Source organism: Halichoeres trimaculatus, unplaced genomic scaffold (genome assembly GCF_033239565.1).
Source record: "Halichoeres trimaculatus isolate MK-OKI-2021-1 unplaced genomic scaffold, fHalTri1.1 fHalTri1_scaffold_8, whole genome shotgun sequence".
Lineage (NCBI taxonomy): Eukaryota > Metazoa > Chordata > Actinopteri > Labriformes > Labridae > Halichoeres > Halichoeres trimaculatus.
In genome coordinates this window covers 11,580,109-11,599,396 of record NW_027437186.1, presented here as the reverse complement: position 1 = coordinate 11,599,396, position 19,288 = coordinate 11,580,109, and the positions used below count along the sequence as shown (strand labels likewise).

At 38.9% G+C, this 19,288-nt stretch overlaps 1 protein-coding gene across 1 annotated transcript in view; it reads right to left on the bottom strand.

Annotated features, from left to right (window-relative positions):
* The window catches only part of adgra1b (adhesion G protein-coupled receptor A1b), a 341,543-nt gene that overhangs the window by 235,991 nt on the left and 86,264 nt on the right, over positions 1–19,288 (bottom strand). Inside the window, exons 8-9 of the mRNA XM_074675764.1 lie at positions 7,927–8,091; positions 382–601 (exon numbers count right to left, since the gene is read on the bottom strand). Coding sequence (XP_074531865.1) covers positions 382–601; positions 7,927–8,091 — 385 coding nt within the window. The remainder of the gene's footprint in view (positions 1–381; positions 602–7,926; positions 8,092–19,288) is intronic.

The window sequence follows — 19,288 nt, the reverse complement described above, 5'->3', positions numbered from 1 at the left end:
GTCTGCTGTGAGAATTCAGCAGAGACCTCTCATGAAACAGTTCTGACAACATATAATAAATAATACATCACTGCGATGGTATTCTTTGCCATGCATGTTGGTTTGTGAACTCAATTTATTTAATGCGGTGCAGATATCCCAGGAGTAATGCTGAATGGAAAGGCTTCGTGTGATATATTAATAAAGGCGTATATGTTTAGATATGTAAATATCTTCAGGCTAAGGATGGATCAGAAGAGACGTTACTCTCTGTGCTCAAGGAATCTGAAGTGATCAGATGTTCAGAGTATGTAAATATGTTTGAGTTGACATCATATTAAAGGGGTTTAACTTTAAAGTGATTTACTGACAACAGAAATGAGTGTAAAGGTGTTCTGGTACCTGTGTGAGCTCATGCAGCAGGCGGGTTAGCTCGCTTGCATACGGGCACTGAGTGTAGTCATCCTCAGCCCAGCGACCCGCTCGATCACAGCGCCGCCACGCCTTCTTCTCCCTTTGACCCGGAGGGTGAGGAGCGCTGCCAGAGGGGTGAGGGGCGGAGCCAAAGGTGGCTGGAGCGCAGGGCTGAAAGGCCAGGATGCCAGCTAACGTCTTTGGCCACCTGCCCACACAGGATTTAACTGATGATCAGGAACAAAGTGAGTAAAGATGTCTAAACTCTGCACCAGATGGGGATTTCATCCTCCCTGTGATTAGGAAATTATCAATTTGCATATTTGATTTACAGCAAGCTCTAATTGTTTTTGAAGAAGACTGCCAGATTCTGGTACTTGATTGTGAAACAATGTGCTGTCTAACTGATAACTTCTGACTTAATTAACTTTATGTACTAACCTTATTTATCAGCTTTAATGTTTTATGACACTTTTGTATGAAGGAATTTAACATGTTGATTAATTACATAAAACAGTAATTTAGAGCTGGTTAATGTGATTGTCTTTGCCTCAACTCACAAAACTTTAATTTAGCTCTTTGGAGGTTGTGGCTTGAAGGTTAACTGTTAAAAACAGAAAGCTAAAAAGCATTTAGGGTGAGATGAATGATTGACATTAAAAAATAAATAAATAAATAACACAAGTGGTCTATATGTAGACATGAAACACTGTAGGACTCCCTGTTTCAAATGCAGTGGCAGTTAATATTGAAACATGGTGACCAGTCACACACTGGATTGTGCATTACTTGCCCTTTCCTGTGGGCAGCTAAGACTTGTGGGATTAGTTGGTCCTGATTGGCACTACTGTATCAATGGCATCTACACCTTCGGTGTATTAATGTAAGCATGCATGAACGTGTCGTGTAATGTTAAAATGCTTTGAGTGTTTTCTCAAAGAGCTTCACATAGTACAGTCAGTTTTCTAGAAGAAAGTAAAAAAAAAAAAAAACAGAAACAGTCCAAAGCCAGCCACTAAGACCATCTTATAATTGAAATTTTAGGTTTTATTCTTATTTATTTATTATTATTATTATTTTATTTATTTAATAAGCTAATAGTTTTTATTATCTTTTTTCTCTTTATTTATTTATTTATTTATTTATTTATTTATTCTTTATATTTATTATTATTTCTACTTCGGCCACATAATAAAAGAAAACAGGTAATTTTTTGACCCCACGAGGTGCCAGAATTAACTCAAATAACTTTCTTTTTATTTTTTTTACTTATGTATTTTTTTTTTGTGGCATGCCAATCACTTAATTATTTGACTTTATTAAATCATATCCTTTCTTTCGATTCTTTTTATTTATTTATTTTTTTCTTTTTGTAGCTGTTTGTCTAACTTCTTTTTAATTATCTCAAGAAGATAAAACAATTAAAAAGTCACTCCAATATTTAACTATGAGGATAAAGTGCAATGGTAGGAGTCATAATGGGAAAGAGAATCTTGACAGTGTGAGACTGTAGACTGTTTAAAAAAAAAAAAAAAAAACTGATGTCATCCTGCTCAGCTCAAACTGACTACTACAAAACCTGCTCCCCCTGGTGGCTGGTCGCAGTATTAGTCAAAAACTCTGTTTCCCCAGTCATTCCAGATAAGCTGTGGTCAAACTTTGGAAATGTAATACACCAAGTATAATGTTTCTCACATCTGATTGATGAGATGATTTGAAGATATTAATTGGCTGCCTCGAGTTTAAGTCCTCTTTTTTTCTGAAAAGTTTTATTTTCATTAGCTATTGGATGTTAAAAACTGGGTTTTACGTCATATTTAACGATGATTGACAGCTGCCGTTCTTCTGCAGTTTTTTGGGGAATATTAAGATATGTCAGGAAAGAGAGCAGAGAAGAGATTAGACTCTCAGAAGAAAAATTAGTATGTTTATAATTTTGTCACCAGGCATAGTACTGTGTCTGTACTGTGCAGACTGTGGCTGCACAATGGCAGCGCCTGTTACAGGGGTATTTTGGCTTCAAAACCATACAGTTGTACATGGCTGAGCAATAGGGTCCATTTTGTATACAGTCTATGGGTGTGAAAAGACCACAACTATTTAAAAATCCCAGTTTCCTCAATAACCTACTCACTATACATTAACCTTTAATTATTTTCTGAACACCAGCTCAATATAAAATCAACTTAATACTAAGTACTGATTGAAAGATTATTTTACTGATCAATAACGAGACAGTTCCAGTCTCTTCTTAAGTGTATGATATTTATTTTTATCACCCTACCTCACTTTTTAAGCTTTGTTTAATTATTTATCTTCTTCCACTAAACTCTTGTTATTCGTCTTCTATTCTGTAACAAATGGTTGTAATGGCCTTTTCTTTTCACTCCACCAGCCCCGTAACACTGCCAAAGCTGAAACCCTGTTGTGGTCTGTGGTTGTTTGGTGTCTGTTGGTCGATGTCTCACTCAGTCTCCTTGTGGGTTTTAACATTCCAGTTACCAGTTTCTGTGCATTTTTTCTTCCCTTCTGCTTATTATGTCTCTACTGCAGCCTGACTGGTCATTAACCATGAATCTAAGCTACCTGCCCTCTATATAAATTCAGAACATCAAAAATATCCTTTACATTGTTTTCTAAAAAACTATCATAAATATTTTTGTGACATTGTCAACAAGAAGAGATGAACTTGTAAACCTGCTAAATAGGGGTGAAAATAATTTTTAACGCGAGATACCACACAAAATACTCACAGTGCAAAATCATTTTTGTTCACAGTGTTACTGGAAAGATTTGCGTTAACGAAACACAGCAGCTTTCTTTCTTTCTTTTTTTTTTTTTTTTTCCCTTGATGCTTGTCTTTTCAGTACGTCTTGAAAGAATTGATTCCAATGTCTGACTGGCAAAACTGTCATCATTACCTTTAGAATAAGGAGTAATATTAGGATTTATAATATATTTATTGTACTACAGCACAACAAATAGCACAATGTTTGGCTTTCAAATTAATGTCCTCTCCTGATGAAGAATAATGCAGGCTGGGTGACAAAAAATTTGCTGTTACTAATGCAGAGCTCTTTTAGAGCTCACATTATTAGTGCAAGACTTGTGGAAACCAAATATTTTGTGTGGCATAACTGCAGTAATGCACAAAAATTTGAGCCCTTTAATTTTTACTTAAAAAAAAATAATACTAATAACTTAATTTCATGTTGTGCATCTTTGGATTTTATATTATTCATTTATTTATTTATATTTTATTTTTATTTTTATTTTTTTTATTTCTTACATTCCCTGCCGCTGAATTTTGTGTCACCCATACTGCTGAATGTGGACTCTTTTCCAGAAATTACTTTGAAATAATTCACCTGGTTGGCCCTGGTGTCACTCCAGCTATTAAGAATCATTTACCACAGCTTTGGGGTTTTGACCAATCAGAATCAAGCAAAAACTGATTGGTAAGAAACCTCTGTCATATGCCTCATTGAGATATCTTTTCATGAAAGATGTTTGATATAAGTTAGATATATGTAACATTAACTGGAATTATACTTGTGTTTTTAAAGCACCAGAAAACCTTGTTACAGCAGGATCTCAGTTTGACCTCAAAGTTGTAACATCTTAACCTCTGTGGGTTTGTTTTTAGTTCTCTTAAACTTTAAGAAGTACATTGCCAGGGCACCAGAGATGGAAAGCTAAATAGAAGGATTTAGTATTCAGGAGAAAACGTCTCCTGCTTGTTCCTTCCTGAGGGGGAACTTCATCTCAAAAGAGTAATAATAAGCAACTTTGTATGGCCATGCAAAGTTCAGCGGAGAGTCCTCTGAAGCAAGAAATGAGACTTTGTAAATAACGTCATCAAGAACGAAATTCTGAAACTGCTCTACTGACCAACCTGCGATATTAGGCGGGGTGATTTCACAGGAGAATGGAAAACATTCATTTTCTGGGTTAATGCCCGTCAGTGTTTCAATAAAATAAAGCTCATTAGAGTGTAAAAAAGCCAGCTAAACAGTCATAGTCCACTAGATTAGCCTCCATTTCCCAGACAATAAAAGAACTCCAGGTTTGGTTTTAAATTAATGGTTTTATTACTGTGTGTCTGGAGCCTAAGGAAAGATTGTTTGCACTCACACATATTGATCAGTTCCTCGAAAATTGCAGGAAAAATGTGACGTTTCCTTCGGGCAACGTAAAAACCTGAGTGCAGAAAAGTATTCAAAGAAATGCTCAATGTGTCAACACTCTGACTTCATCTAAATGAAAATAAAGGAGCGGGGCACTCAGGACGCAGGTAATCTGTTCTGAGGGTAGAGACCTGCCATCACGCTGCCCCCCCACCTCCACACCCCCACCCCTGTCCGTCCTCTCTCTCCATCCACCTTTCTGCTGCAGCTACTTAGTAATAAATGGCGTTAATTTCGCCCCCAACAAAAAAGCGGGCTCATTTTCCAGTCCATTACTCCAACACTGAGACAGAAACAAAGGCTCTGTGCTTGCTGCACCGGAGGAGGGCTGGAAGGTACAGCAGCTACAAAGGATCATACACGATTCGACAACAGTACCCACAGGGGAGGAGGGGCAGAGGGTGTGTGAGGGCTGTATGTGTTCAAGGTTTGAAGGTGGTCAGAAAGACCAAAGGATGAGAAATAAAGGGGATTCATGAAAGGCCAGGGGATGTGATGGGCTTCTTCCATGTTTCCCAGATCTACAAGGGGACGACATCAAGCTGCACTGACTTAAGAGATCTAATAAATGTACAATTTTGTTAAAGATACAAGCACTTCTAAGTGAATGTACTGTATTCATCAGAAAAGTAGAATATCCAGGCTGAAAAAGCACAGGGGAACCTGGATATTTGGACGTCAAATCACCAAAAGGAACATCAATCCGGGACAGCCTGAAATGGCCTGCAACTTTAAATGAAGGAAACAAATGTATGCGATGAAAAACATGCCTAAAGGCACAATAATATAAGCTTTACTTTTGAAATCAAACACTACATTCACTTCTTGTATACAGTCAGTTATCCACATACAAACAACTGTAAAACCATTTCAAAGTTCAGTATTTGTCAATTAAATGAGCAGAGTATCATGTTGCTATAGCAGTGTTTAGAACCATCATATCAATGATCATACACTCTAAAGGTGTTCAAAGCGAGGGTTATAAATCATAAACTGTATTAAATATGGAAAATTGGAGCTCCCTAGAGAAACTTGAAGGTTTGTGTTGATTTTGGTGCCCCGCAGACAAATTGTTACCTCTTATTTTTTCCTTTAGCGTGCCTTTACATATGCTAGCTCTGTCAAAAATATCATGATACTTCTTTTAAACAGTCAAGAGCAGGGATGCACCAGAATGAAAAATCTTGGCTGAAACCAAAAGAATGAAAATGAGGAAACCATAGCTGAAAACGTAACACCAAAATACTGAAAAGAAGAATATATCAGTCATTAGTACCACTTCATATATGGCTATGACAGTGTACTAACTTCTCTAAAATCAGGACATTGCATTTGCATAAATTTCAATCAATGCTTCAAAGGATAATTCAGTCGTCACAGATATGGCCCTGGGAGTGCCTTAATAAAGGTAGAGATATTTTCTGTGTTTCTGTACTTGAGATGTAATGGTTTGTGAAAAAAAAAATCTGAACCATTCGGTTTCCTTACTCAACTCGGGGCATGTGTTTTATGTTTGTCTTTATTTTTTCATTATACAACTCAGTTTGGAGCGTAAGTAGCTCCGATAGTATGTATGCGCAACACGAGACAAAGAAGTAAAGCGAAACAGTTGTGGGGAAGCGTGTGTGTTGTTTACATGACAAGCAGGGATGACAGAGTCAGAAGGTGTACCTGTGGCGTTGTTCTGCTGTCTGGGAGCAGTTTTTAAATGCAGAGGTGAGCTCTGATGACGGCAGTAATAAAGTGGAGGATAAAACCACGACTGAGTGTTTAACTTAAAGACTTTGTCCCTACATTTAATGACTTTTCAGACCCCTCTGGTGAGTTTTTTAAAAAACAACCATACTTGAGACTTTTCTGGAGTTTGGGGAATCTGACATGACAGCGTATTTTGATCCCCTCAATGAGCAGCGTGTGCTGTCGTGAGCCCCTCTCTTATCCAAAACACAGACAGTCCTCACTTGCAGCAGATGAAATCACGCAAGTGTGTCTTATTATAGTCACTAATGCCGGTACCCAGCCCAGATAAAGGAGGAGGATTGATATTTGACATTAAAAAAAAAAAAACAAGAATGGATAGAAGGAAGTTAATTTGTGGTTGTAAACATATTTATGATGCTGCGTTTAACCTGCTTTCTGTCTCTCCCATGTTATTTCTCTCTCCTACAGAGTACATGACATTTACATGCAAAACAAGTATTTTGTAAATTAGACAGCAGCATCATTTAGTGGCTTTTAGTGACCTCTGGGACAGACAATAGTGACTTTCCTTACTGAGGAGTTGGCATGTTGAAACTAGCAATGTTTCACTCAGCTTTAATGTTTTAGATGGGAAAGAGTTTTATTATTTCAGGTTTTTCATGACTATACATGACAGAATTGATTAAAAATAATCTGTTGATAGTGGATTATTGGGGTACAGGGTAATCTGGGGTGTTCAACACAACAACAATGTACACCAAACCAAACCGAAACAGTGACCAAAAAAACGAGATATGAACCGGACCGTGGATTTTGTGATCCATTCCATCCCTAGTTTGGACCAATTAGAGTCAAGCATCGTAAACAGAGATAGATCGGCAACAAAGGTGGGAATCATAAAGAAGCTTTCAAGAAATAAAAAAAACAGTGCAGAAATGAAGACGCACAGTAAGGGGAGGGGAGGGCTTCAATGAGTGGCCCTGGATGTCGAGTCAGTGGACACCAGATTTTGTTTTGCTCAGTTTGCTCATTAGACCAGGTGGTTGGTACATATTACTGGCATCTGTTGGGTGTTTTCACAGCTTCTGGGTGACATCATCAGGTGATGTGACTAAATTTTAAGTGTGGCATGATGTCATGTGATTTGTCTATCCATCAGGAAGTGGTGTGCTAAAAGCAGACAGGAGATCAGGTGAGTCAGGAGAGAAGTTGTGCTTAGACTTGTCTGATGATTTTGTTTGTGTTTTGTTGTGACTCCTGTATTTGTATATTTGGCCTAAGTTTCAGCACAGGATCAAAACCAACCCTTTGTCACAGATCTAAATCTTAGACCATTTTTAGCCTTTGTGTTAAACTAGCTTCTGGTGCCTTTGTTAAGGTCTCTTTCAAACAGACAGAGTGTCGGTTGATCTCTTGGTAAACCAGCTGTGATGGAATAAAAGGGTCTGTAAAAACGTTGACTAAGAGAGCACTGAGCAACTCAATCTTTTGTTTCAGCTGTTTCACATCTTTTCAATGAGAAATGCTATGACCTCATTTCCCAGAATGTCACACTGTTGCTTCTTTTCATTTTTCTCTTTGAGTGACAGAAATAAAAATGTGATAAAACCAGCTGTGGCTGCACAGCCAAGCAGGGCAGACTCACCTGAAGTCCCCCTTATTGTTGGTGACTCTGTCAGTGGGACAGTACGGCGCTTGTGTCTCCACGACAACTATCTCCATCTGCTGAGTGGTGTTGCCACGGGAACTGGTCACCAGGCACTCCCATGTGCCAGAAACGCCCACGTCGATGTTTGAGAGGATGACCTCACTGGAAAAAGAACACAGAGGCAATAATCTATGAGTCTGTGTGTTTGAATTAGATGGCTGTGGCTGAACTTCATGTGAGGACTGAAGGGTCAGGATCTAGTTCATGAAAAGATGATAAAACCTCTTTCAGGATATAGCATTTTCATCTTGTTCCTTTTTTACAAACTTTTGGGGTCCAAATAGCTTATACGTAAAACAAATACACCGACAATCACTGCCTTTATTGTTGAAAATGAATGGGAAACAGATTGATACATAGGCAGGCCAGGGTAGGACTTGATTGAGCTAAAGCTCTTCAAAATATGTTAATAGCCCCATCATGGAACAACCAAAATGAGCCAACTTATTCCAGCTCAATCATCTCCAGCCTCTGTGCATATGAATCAGTGTCTGTGTCTGCCTCGAACCCCATCCTCGGCATCAATGTTGATGTTTTGGTTGTATCAGGACAATTCTGGGCAGATAGTAAGCGTCGTTACCTCAGCCAATCACAGAGCACTTGGTACACAAGTGACTTTGCATATTTATGATCTCGAGTGAAAGCTAACCAGAGAGGCTACGATAGTGAATGCAGCAAGGAGGTACAAAACACAACCAAAGTGAAATGAATCGCTAAACATTTAAAGTGTTTTACTAAACAAGGGTGAAGCTTGGCTCAATTTTTACTCACTTTCGGTCACTTGAAGAGCGGCATATCTTACTGGATTTTAAAACTTAATGTTTTTATTTAAGGCTTCTTATTTGACAACTGGCCTGGGACTACAGCTGGAAATTAGCCGTAAAGGCTAAAGCTGCCTCTTTTGTTGCACAGTAAATTAAAGGGGACTGTCCCCAAAACAATTAAAAAAAAAAAAAAAAGCATAACGAGCTAGTATGTGTCAGATACCTATGGTAACATGCCAAGTAAGGTGCATGGCTCTCAAGTCTTTCCCACATGGAAACGCAATGCCACAGGTGGTTGCTAGGCTAGTGAATGTGTAGCTTCAGTCAGAGGCTGTGGGCGTGTGCTGCCGCTAGCACTGAGCCAAGGAGGAGGAGCCCAATTTGAATGTTGTGTTTAGTAACAAGTTACAAAAACTCCTGCAGGCCCTACCTTTATACATCCACCTCTTGTTAATGGTATCCATTTTGATATTCAACCTCTTCCACTGTCCAGAGATCAGTTTCATTTTCACACTCGTGTCAGCATGCCTTGCCAGCTGTTACTTCAAGAGGCTGTGGTGGTCGTAAATGGCTTCATAGTTTAGGGTTCATGTACTTCTTTCAGATGTACTTAGACAGATAAAGAGCTATGTATCTGTAATGTCAGACTCTTAGATAAACAATCTGACTGTGGATTACAAACCCAAATGCTGTCATTGAAATGCTTTGATTTGATGCATTAATGAAATCCAGTAATTATTTGCAGGTTTCAAATTTCAAGAAACAAAATTGTGGTCCAGGTTCAAAACACATCTGGTTTAATTCTTTGAGGTAAGTGCAACATAATAACCCCACTACCGGACTGAGGCACCTCAACCTGTGTGGATTGCAAAGTATGATTGGTTCAAGAGACCCTTGTTTTTGGATTTAAGATATTGGCCATGACCATTATTCATACTAATCTCTCCCACTTTGGCAGAGTGATTCCTATCTGAGCAAAAAAATGTCTGATTACACTAAGGATGGTAAGACTATGACAGAGAGCCAATGCGGGCCATTTGCCAAGGCTACTAATCTCAAGGATTTTCTTTTTCAAAAAAGGGGAAAAAAGCCAGAGGATATTGCTGAACAACAGACAATATCACCATCGAAATAAAACAAACTGTTTAATTTCCCAAAACAATCCAGTTGTAGCCAAATGTACACTTTGCTTCCTGAGTACTTAGGGAGCTAATGCCTTTTTCTATTTTGTGATTTAATTAAGCCGTTTGTGTTCATAATACAAGTCACAGCACACCCACACAATACCGTATAAAGTTTTTAAATGCGACTTAGGGAACAATGCTCCACAAACGGGAATTTATGACAGTTGATTATAAATGACACACTGGACTAGAAAGTGAAATATTTCAGAGTAAAGATGATTAGCGGCTGAGCAGCTCTGATGTGGAGACGCTGTAATCCCAAGAAAACGTTCCTCCGAGGGTGTGAGGGAAATATTTATTCAGACACAATTAATTCCTTCTCTCCCAGTCTGCCTTCCCTGTCTCATAGCACATACAACCAGAGCAATTACTTTAGGCCTGAGTCTGTCCCAGCATGCACTGGGAGAAAGCCCTTGGACTAAGAGTGAGACACGGACACATTCATACCCACTGGAACGTTTCCAGTTTCCATGAATTTCATGTGTGTGTGAGAACTAAAGCCCCAGACACAGAAACACAGGATGGACCAACACAATTTCAATCATTGAAAGACCATCACACACATCACTGAGAGAAGATGCTTTGCTGCTGATGGGTTGACATTCAAGTTAATTAAAACCTGATTGATTCTATACCTGCCTTAAGAGAACATAAGTTATTTACAACTCAAGGGTGGAAAAAGGCCAAGATGATGGACAAACCTTGGATTTCCCAGTGAGCCATTTAAAGAAATAGCGATGACAAGCAACACCTGGTATGAGGAGAAAGTGACAAATATGAAACACAACATGGCCTTTGACTGCATTGCATTCTGGTCCATTAAATACAAGAAGTTGCAGCTTTAGCTCCTCTTCTATAGTTCTCCTCCTGGCTGTCTTTTAATCACTGTGACAGAAAGTCTGCCCTCCTACATGACCTTTTCTTTCACGTTGATGTTACAAAGACAAAACTGTCCCCTACCTTATTTAGCTGTATTTTGTCCTGGTGCAACAGTATCCAGATAATTTGACAAAAATAATGTTACTCATTTACTTGAAGTATTTTTCTGTGACTTTCTTGGGATGGTGGGGTGTCTCACTTTCCCTCTTTTATGTATTTCCAATGCATTTGCCCTACAACTAGTCTTGTTGCATTTGTTTCAGACTTAAGTGTGTCCTTTTGAATTTGTCCCCTATGTGAAGAAGCAAAATGTTTCTCTCCAAAATAAAATAAGCTTTTGGCAGTTGTGCAACCTTTTTTCCTTACGGCCACACCTGAAATAACCTGAAACACACAGCTGTCACTCGATGCTTGTGACTGCATTATCTGTGGACACTTACCAGACTGTGACAGGCCAGAATGTAAACGTGTGTCTATTTTCAGAAACCCTCCCAGACCAAAAAAAAAAAAAAAAAACACAGACTGCTGAATCTGAGACCCAGTTCATAATAAAAGAACCAGAAAACAACTTCCAGAGAACTGCACCAAATCAGATAAAGACGGCACATTTTATTATTCACTCGCAGACGTCGCTGGAGTTTCAGTGTAAAGTGTGACCCTATTAACTGGTGACTCTCTCTCGCCGTTAATCACTGATACTGTCTGCTGAGAGTCATCAGTTAGCATGGTTGCTATTAACTCCAAAACATCAGTTGCTCTGTGACGGTCAAAACTTGATAGACGTTGTCTCTGTTGTATACTATCGTTTCTAAAAACTGACCACAGAACAACTGTACACTGTTATGCAGCTAATGGGTTAAATTTGACTCGTCTAAATGAGTGGAGCTAAACCTTGCTTCTGCAGTCAAGATGCATGCACATCTTTATGATGATGTAGACTGATAATCCCTCTATGGGGTCTGCTGATGTTTTCATTACTTGTCAGCAAACACAACATTTAAACTGTGCTCCTCCTTCTTGGCTCAGTGCCAGCGGCAGCGCACACCCACAGCCTCCAACCATGAGTACATGAACACATTCACTAGCCCAGCAACCACTTGTAGCATTGTGTTTCTACATCAAAAAGACTCTAGAGCCATGCACCTGACTTGACATGTTAGCACAAGCTAATCACTGGGTTATTTGACACATACCAACTTGTGTCACTCTTCGTCCCGTGCTGCTCTCCAAGTGTCCATAAGTGAGTGAAAGTCGAGTCAAGCTTCACCCTTTTAGGGAAAATTTTAAACGTGGTGTTTTGTTTCACTTTAGTTGTGTTTTTCTTACTCCATGCTACACCCACTATCATAGCCACTCTGATTAGCCTCTTTCACTTGCTAATCAACACACAAAGCCACTTGCACATTGGACACACTGTGATTTGCTGATATACTCATGCTTACTCTCCGCCAAGAAACATCACAATACAACAGAAAAAATAATCAACATACAGGCAGAGGAGGGGGTTGAGGCAGACACAAACACTGACACATGTACATAGAGGAGACGACTGAGCAGGATTATGCCTGTAAAAGTTGACGTTTGGTATATTGTTTTTTTTTTTTTTTTTTTTTTTTTTTTTTTTCAGGAAAATAGTCCAGACTGTAAAATGAGTGAAATGCAGCCTGTTTTTTAAAAAAAGTAAGAAGCTGCTTTGTTACACATCTGTCACATGATACAAACATCACGGTCACTTATTTGCCTTTAGGGGAAAAATTTTGTTGCATGTGCATACACTTGCAGCTCATTCTGACAGATTCAGTTCTGTGCATGCGTGAATACAGTCTATGATACAAAAATGAATAAATATATTTTCATTCTGCTGTAGAGCTGTCTCCTGCTGTTTGTTCTGTACATGGACAAAAACAGTTTATTGGTTCTGATTCAAGCTGAACTGTAACAGACCTAATGGCTTTCTGTGGGAGAGTCATGAGAACACACAAACTAAGTCCTGATAGCATCTCCTGTGTTCTGCTAAAGCTCTCAGTTTTTATTGCTTTTCTAAAAGTCCCAAATCAGATTTGAACGCATGACTGAGATGATGACACTGCAGGCGGGAGAATGAGTGTGTAAGCCTGTGTGTCTGATACATGGCAGGGCTTTTGCATGTGCAAATCAGTCTATTTCCAGCCCTTCTGGACATTTTTAGCTAGCTTAACGGATTTTTGCACACATCATTAAACAGTTTGGACAGGAGCTGTATGAAGTGGGGTCATTAACACAGATTTCTACAAACTTTTGAAGTACTGTAAGAATCTTACTGTAGCAATGAGTCACTCCAACATAAATGTGATGCGTTTAACATTTCTTCCTCTCTTATGTGCTTTTTGAAAAAAACATCCCCCCTCTTTAACAGGATGCTAGCTGAGATTAAGCATGTTTGTTAAATTGAAATACAGTCAAGCTAACAGCCTGCCTTTACAATAAACAGCCAAATAACCAGTAGTATGAGGACACAGGATGCAAAAAAAGACTTAAAACAGATCATTTAGAGTATGTTAGGACAGCACTGGAAAAGTATCCATAGCTCTATCTGGAAAACACTGGTATTACAGTTAGCCGGTGAATGTGGCAGATAATTAGCCTTGTGCTGTACTGCACTGTATTTGCTAAATTCACTCTTAAAAAAAGACAAGAGGCAAAGCCGTCATCAGTCAAAGCCATTTCAAAAAGGTCAAATCAGCTTTGACAGGTGAACACTGGTCAATCTGGACAAGGTGTTTTTGCTTAAAAAAAAAGCTTGTTGTTTGACAGCTTTCCACAGTTTTAGATTATCATTAAATGAGAATATTTTGACACATTTATGTATTAAAATATATTTAAAACTAAACCATAAGACAAATTCCCAAGTAGTCCTTTTGTATTTTAACAGCTGGTGTGAACTCGTTATCCACTGACACATTCAGCTGAAGGTCTCCGATTTACAGGGTCACTCTTTAAACTGGAACACCAGGAGCTGACAGAGACAAACTCACACTACCAGGCTCAAATACGATGATTGTTTTGGAGTTATCAAACCAAGTCAATCGTAGATGCTCCACTTAGGGTGCTCCACCAGTGGATACAGTCAGCTTGCAAGCCCCGTCCCCAGAGTTCCCGGACCTTTGTAAAATGTGCCAAAATTCAGTCTGTAGTATGTGAAAACTTGAAAAATCTGCAGTGTCCCAAAAATCCCTGGATGTCCTGCCAATCCAGGAAAATTTATCAGTATGCAATGGACCAGTCCACCTGGCATACTGTTTCCCACAATGCCCGCCACTAATGCTGTTTTTCTGTGCAGGTGGCAGGTTTTGGTGAATTACCGCCATCTACTGGAATGAGTCAGCATTATAACTACAATACAACAACACTACAATAGACTGTCCATGAGACAGAAGTGATGCAAAGAAACACTGGTAAATCTTGTTACTTCCAGCTATAAAAGAGGTGTTCACTTCTACTAATTTATTACAGCCTATATAAACCACTGATTCACTTTTTTAAACCATACGTGGATTGTATGAAAGTGTTTTTTCCATCAGCTGTAAAATAAAAAATCCCTTCCAGAATTATTTTCAGTAAATTATATAACTTTTGGTGTAAGATTAAAAATCAAATTTGATGATTCTGTTGTAATATGATTGACAAAATAACTAAAATGTCATGATCTTAGTTTGTGTTGTACATTTATAAACCACTTCAAGAGTGAGATTAGTTTCCCCACCGATATATTCAGACCCTGGTTCCTGCATTTGAAAAGCACTTAGTTTCTCAAGAAGTTCTTGGGGAATGTTTTTGTGATTGAAATGCATTCCAGTAGTGGAATCAAGGAAACAATGTCTTAGCTGTACAAATCAATAATTGCAAAATCTGTGAGATTATGCAATGCAATACATCTTTTTGTGTGTTCAGTTGGGTACAACCTGTGTCAAAACTTACTCCATTGGGATTCTGACTGGCCGATCGCCTGCTCACTAAAACTATACATTAGCTGTCATTAATACAAAGCAACACACAAGTTAAACTGCCTTGAGGAAACTATATAGCATAACATTTGATAAATCTAAAGCACACGATTCCCATTGCAAACATTCATTACCATCAAGCACTTTGTGCCGTTTTTTTTTTTTCTAATATTCAATTTTTTACAATGAAGTGGTTATGTAGCATTATCCTGATATATTTCTCTTTGTTTTGACAAAATTGTTAGTTGTGTTTTGAGGATGTGTTTGCAGATAAATCCTAAAATGTTCACAGTGGAAAATGCTGATCATCATCTTTGTTTAGTGTGTAACATGCTAATATCTGCTCATTAACACGCAAAACATAAACAGCAGAGGCGGACTGGGGTGTCAGCTGTTTTGCAGGTAAATTGAGTCAGAAACTAGAGTAGAAGTTCTCCACAGAGAACATGCTGTAGTCAGTTTGAGATGAGTCATAGAATAAATTAATAATTGAGGAAAAAATGTATACATAATTCATAACCAAAGGGGAAGTGGTTGTCCTTTTTGAAGAACACAAAATGAAATTGTTTGAACATGGTTTCATGATGATGAAGATAATGCTGCTAGTTATCATGGTTCTTACTTGTCGTGGTGACGTGTGTCAGTATTATGCAGGTATGTGACACAGAGCTGCAGCACTGTTCCTCTGTAACCATAAACAGTCTGCAGAGTGTGGAGTTACATCATTCCTGAACATCAGCCAAGTCTGTGAATGCTGAGAAATACACGGGGAAACACCCCCACCTCCCTCTCAACCCTACCCCAATAAACACGCACACTCAACCTTCCATCTCTCTGCCTGAAGCAGAAAACTCCCCCAGTGAAGGCGTTTTTTTTTCCTGCAGCAGCCGGATCCCGAACATCCCTGCTGACCAACAGCATCCAGACTAAACAAGTAGAGCAGAGTCCGGTTTGCAGAAAAAAAAAGGTCATTGTCACATAATAAACATATGAGGGAATCGGCCCAGTATGTAAAGCAGTAGGGTAGGGGCACACATATACACAAAGCACTGACCTACATCCACAGTAACACTGCACCATTGTAGAGCAGCTCCCTGAGGGCTCATTAAGGGCATTTATGCTTGCACGCTGATATTTAACAATTTGTTTACATAATGCTGCTTATAAGACTCTAAACTTTCAATCTGTCCCTTTCACCCAGAAAAAAGCTCCACAGCTCCACATTTTGTGCAACCCTGCTCATCTCATTTTGAAGACTTTTACGACTCGCAAGGCAAAGCTGACAGTTTTCTTTAACATTCAGATGTGAGAAAATGCGTGAACACTCGTGCTGATGAACCAAGTCTGCACCATATTTTTTGCCACCTTTTGGTTCCAGCTCCTCGTCTTAAACCACTCTCAGGATTACTCCTCAGAGCACATTATGGTCTCTTAATAATTAATACGTGACTTTTTACTTCTTGGTAATAAACAAGAGGTTTAATTTTTCTTCGTTGACTGTAAATGGCAAAGCGTGAAAGTGATGATTAGAGGGGTCCAATTGTGTTTATGTGGTCGAGATGAAATATGGTCACCTTAGCAACTGCTTCTGCACCTGGCTTGGTGGATAAATGACACTCAACTTGACAAAAAAAGGAGAGAATACAACAAAAAGTGCAGCATGCACAGGAAATTAAAGAGAATATAAATAGATGAATGTGATGTCTAGGATAGTTTCCACACAGTCCTCCTGGTTATTATAAATACTCAGATCTCTAGAGTTTTCCATCAAACATGTATTGGCAATGCTCATAACTTTTTTTTTTTTAAATATATCATCTTATTTTTATTTTTATTCATTTATTTTTTATGATGATAACTTTTTTTAAAAATATTTTTACTTCTTTTAAGTAAAATGTGACAAAACATGGGTAATGCAGAGGGCAGCAGTGTTTTGGTCATGGCTCCTGTTGGGAGTTGGTAACTCCAGTTATGAAACTGAGTATCTATCTATCTATCTATCTATCTATCTATCTATCTATCTATCTATCTATCTATCTATATATATATATATATATATATATATATATATATATATATATATATATATATATATATATATATATATATATATATATATATATATATATATATATATAAATATACACACACACAAAAATGTTGTATGTATGTATGTATGTATGTATACAAAAATTAGATTATTGGGTTAAAACAGCTGAAAAATGTATCAAACAGCAAAGGTGATGCTTTATCTGCAGGGAGCACTGAAGCACTGGACGTGACACAAACTGAGAGCTGTTCATGGGAGTTTTTATCTGATTATAATAGACTATACTGCTAAACTACAACTGCTAAACTCCCTTTAATGCCCATTTATGCTCCCTTTACGTACAAAAAGGTATCTGTCCTTTTCGAACAATGGTATCGTCACTGCTCACACACTTCCATATGTCCTTGTCGGTCCTTTCTCCCTCCGTGCCACGCCCACTATTGTAGCTACTCAGGATAGCATCTCTGCTTGTGATGATCAACACCCAAAGTCACTTGCAAACTACAGGCGCTGTGATTGGATGATGTTACCACGCTAATTCCCCAACCAGAAATGTCCCAATACAACCAAAACATCAAGGTACAGGCTGAGGAGAGGGTTGAGGCAGGCACAGACACACATGTATAGAGGCCCAGAAGTGACAATTGAGGGGGATTTTTCCTGTAAAAGTTGAAATTTTGTTCTTCTAGGAAAATTCTACAGACACTCCCTTTAAAATGCTTGAATGACAGTACACTGAACCTTAAATCTTGAACCTTGTAGGGCATTAAACTTCCTGCAGAGGTCTCACAGACATAGTGCATTTTAAGGAAATCCAATTACAATATGCACAAATACTAATGTGAGTGAGGGGGGAAGGTTTCCATTGCAAAGCTCCAAAGTCAACACAGAGCAACTCAACAAGAGACGATAGTCATGAAGGGAGAATTTAAGAAAGTAAAGTTTATGATGCTGTCTTTATGAGACCGTATATTTTAATAACACTGTAAATGCAAAAGCTCAACAAGGGACAGTAGCTGAAAATATGTGCATAGCACATCCAGTTCATTCAAAAGTGACTGTAAGAAACTCACTTTACTTCAGATCTCACAAATATGAAAGTAGTAGCAACCCCAAAAAACACTCCTGCTGTTTTTTGATCATGTATTTTATTACTCACTTTGAATCTTTCTGGGGGAAATGTAAATAGAGGCCTTAATATGTGCTGTAAATCTCATACAGGTGTTAAAAATAACAATACAGAAAGCTTCATTGTTATTCCTGATGAACTGCTTTCCTTTTCGGTTATGCAGGCATCAGTAATAAATTCAGTGTTTTCCAAAAACCAGCTTAAAACCCTCTCAGTTTGCATCTTCCCTTTCAAATAAAATAAGAAATTCAAATTCAAATGTTTGCAAGCAGGAGGAGAAAGTTGCCCAGAAAAACAAGTTATTTAGAGAGAGATCACCCGCAGAGCCTCAAAGGAGAAAGCATGGAGAGACATTTTCCTCTTTCCTTCAGAAGCATTTCCAAAGCAGGTTCTTCATTTTGTGTGAGATTAGCCTGATTAAAAATGGAGAGGATTAAGAAAGATTCATCCAAAGTGTCTGCTGCGGTGAGCTACAGGGCTTTAAAATGTTTGATTAATGAAACATGAATCACAGGCAGGTCCCACTGCTGCCGCTAGTATAGCTAATACAGGGAGTTTGGCTTGACACCATTACTCAGCAGGAGCCTGGCTCACATCGGGCCTCATGGGGGCAGCTTCTTTGCTGCTGCTGGTTGTGAGAAATGTAAACGGATCGGCTTATCAGCCCACCTGCCCCAGCAAATAAGAGGCTGTAATGACTCAGCAGCACAGTGTGACAGTGCAAGACACAAAAGTACAATATCACCAAACAATCGTTACCAAACAAAAGGCGCGTTTAATAATGTTCGGCTTGTTTCAGGGGCTTCATATGTGAATGCCTCTGCTGGCTGTCGGCCTGGTGCAGCCCAAAGCAGGATAAGCTGAATTTAGCTGAGAAAATAGCCGCAAAACATTCTGGGTTCACCTTCAAAGAGGTCACTTCACAAGGCTTTGGCTTCTCTGCTCGCACTGCTGCAACAAATCCAGGCGAGGGCTTTAAGCCACGCGCTAAATCCTGTGTGTTCAGTGTTTCCCCTCTGATGGGGTGAGCAGGGCGAGGCTGACTGACTCAGAGCACATTTATCCAAGGTGAACGATATCAGCACGGGCTGTAATGACTTATATTCTGTCCGCGGCGGCTAAACGAGCACTCACGGCGTATGGCATGTCAGAGGCCAAAACATTCCTCCTTTTTTTTCTTTTTGACATAACGAGTGCTGGAGCAGTGAAGTCACATGACGTTAATTTTCCCCACACGTCTCTCTCAACGCTGCAATTTAAGACACGTCTCAGGGCGAAGGGTGAAGTTCAGCCGAGACGCAGCAGATTGT